The sequence below is a fragment of the Echinops telfairi genome, unplaced genomic scaffold, assembly GCF_000313985.2.
Source record: "Echinops telfairi isolate 266 unplaced genomic scaffold, ASM31398v2 ScPeMD7_7419;HRSCAF=8457, whole genome shotgun sequence".
Lineage (NCBI taxonomy): Eukaryota > Metazoa > Chordata > Mammalia > Afrosoricida > Tenrecidae > Echinops > Echinops telfairi.
Genome location: NW_022111319.1, coordinates 434,376 through 436,637, shown reverse-complemented (window position 1 = coordinate 436,637; position 2,262 = coordinate 434,376). Strand labels below are relative to the sequence as shown.

Below are 2,262 nucleotides of genomic sequence, written 5' to 3'. Positions count from 1 at the left end.
TTGCAAGTCTGGCTAGACCAGAGGAGGTACGCTGGTACAGATAGGAACTGAAAATACAGGGAATCCAGGGCGGATGAGCCCTACAGGACCAGTGGTGTGAGTGGCGAAACAGGGAGGGTAAAGGGAGAGTGGGTAGGAAAGAGGGAACCGATTACAAGGAACTATATGTGACCTCCTCCCTGGGGGACAGACAACCAAAAAGTGGGTGAAGGGAGACGTCGGACAGGGCAAGATATGACAAAATACTAATTTATAAACTATCAAGGGCTCATGAGGGAGGGGGCCCGGGGAGGGAGGGGAAAAATGAGGACCTAATGCTGGGGGTTTAAGTGGAGAGAAAATGTTTTGAGAATGATGTACAAATGCGCTTTACACAACTGATGTGTGTATGGATTGCGATAACAGTTGTATGAGCCCCTAATAAAATGTTTAAAAATAAAATAGAATAAAATAAAAAGGTACGTTTGTTGTGTACTAATGATCAGAAAATGCGATCCTGCTAACACAACTATCCCTCATTACAGAATTGTGGATACCACCTCATCCTTTCAAACCATCCCTGAAAGTCTATAAGAAAGTTTCATCTGCGAAAGCACTAAGAGTAGTCAGAAGGGGAATGGGTTCCAGAAAGCAGAGTTCTGATAATTGTGAACAACAATGTGTAGAAGAAGACAACTTTAAAAAAGCAACAGGAGGCCCCAAAAAGAGAAGTAAGATGAGAAGGGCCGCCTCAGAAAAGAAGACAGCTAGTCTTCAGCAGAAGAATCTTGAGCCAGCTCCCGCGGGCAGATGTGGAGGTCCCTCTGCTGAGAATCCTCCTTCAAGATCTGTGAGGAAGACCAGAAAGAAGAAACAGAAAAATTCTGGAAATAGAAATGCTGGTAGTACTAGCAAAGAAGCTCAGCCACCTTCGAGGAAGAGGGCCGGGGCAGATCCTACTATAGAAAAGAAGAAAGCATTTGAGAAGTGTGTGAAGGTTAAGGGGAAGATCCCTAAAGAATTAAAAGCATGGCTTATTGAGGACTGGGATTTAGTTACCAGGCAGAAGCAGTTGTTCCAGCTCCCGGCTAAAAAGAACGTAGAAGCCATTTTGGATGAATATGCAAATTACAAAAGACATGAAAGAAATGTTGACCACAAGGAGTGTGCGGTTAATGAAGTTGTGGCGGCAATAAAACAGTACTTCAATGTGATGTTGGACACGCACTTGCTCTACGAATTTGAGAAGCCACAGTATGCTCAGATTCTCATGGCTCACCCTGATGTGCCGATGTCCCAGATTTATGGTGCACCCTACCTACTGAGATTATTTGTAAAACTCTGCGAAATTCTGGCTTTAAAGCCCTTTGATGGAAAGAGCCTGTCATTATTGCTGGGCTATCTGCATGATATCCTAAAATACCTGGCAGAGAATCGGTCAGCCCTTTTTACTGCAAATGATTACAAAGTGCCTTCAGGCGAGTACCATCATGAAGCCCTGTGAGGATCTTCTGACCGCTCACTGTAATGTCTGAATATCCAGAAACCTTCTTCTTTTTGTTCTTAGTTTTTTTCCTTTATAATTGATGGTCTCTGAAATTGTTAATGTATCACAGGGCTGATGGTTATATTAGTTTTCTGTTTGTTTCAAACCGAAAATAAAACAGAGCATAAACTCCTTTTCTCATTTCAATGTTGCGACCAGTGTGTGCAGTAATTAGACAAAGAAGAAACCTCCGGCAGAACATTGTATTGCCTCGCTGACCAACATTTCTTAAATGCTGGGGTTTCTTTGATGTTACGCAGTTTTCTACTATGTGTTAGTGCTGCATGACAAAATGTCCTGATTCCTAGTGCCAAAGATCCAACCGAATGTGTATACCTGAAAACCCATGCATTTGTGCTTGCTCTCTCTCTTTCAATGGTGCTTGAAATAAAGCACCTTTGAAAGAAACCTATGTTGTTTCTTAGGCATTCTGACTTTGCTCAAATTGTTGAAGGATGGTGGTTCGTTTCATGTTTTTTTTTCCATATTTAACCACACATTTGTTTATTGAGCAATGTTATGTTTTCCAAAATCTTTTAAAAATCATCTATACATATATCCATTGTGTCCAGCACATTTGCACATTTGTTCCCATCAGCATTCTCAAAACATTTGCTTTCTACTTGAGCCCTTGTTATCAGCTTCTCATGTTTTCCCCTTCCTCCCCACTCCCTCCTCCCTCATGAACCCTTGATAATTTATAAATTATTATTTTGCCATATGTTACACTGCCTGAC

At 41.7% G+C, this 2,262-nt stretch overlaps 1 protein-coding gene across 2 annotated transcripts; it reads left to right on the top strand.

Moving 5' to 3' along the window:
* The first annotated feature begins 616 nt into the window (after positions 1 to 616).
* LOC101656018 (mortality factor 4-like protein 2) lies at positions 617 to 1,483 on the top strand. 2 transcript variants are annotated; one of them, XM_004714132.2, is made up of 2 exons: positions 621 to 771; positions 835 to 1,483. In XM_004714132.2, the coding sequence occupies exons 1-2, from the start codon at positions 716 to 718 to the stop codon at positions 1,481 to 1,483; spliced, it is 705 nt and encodes a 234-aa protein (XP_004714189.1). In that variant the 5' UTR covers positions 621 to 715. The 2 variants fall into 2 exon arrangements, with proteins under 2 accessions (XP_004714188.1, XP_004714189.1); XM_004714131.1 differs by having other exon boundaries at positions 617 to 1,483.
* The last annotated feature ends 779 nt before the right edge of the window (positions 1,484 to 2,262 follow it).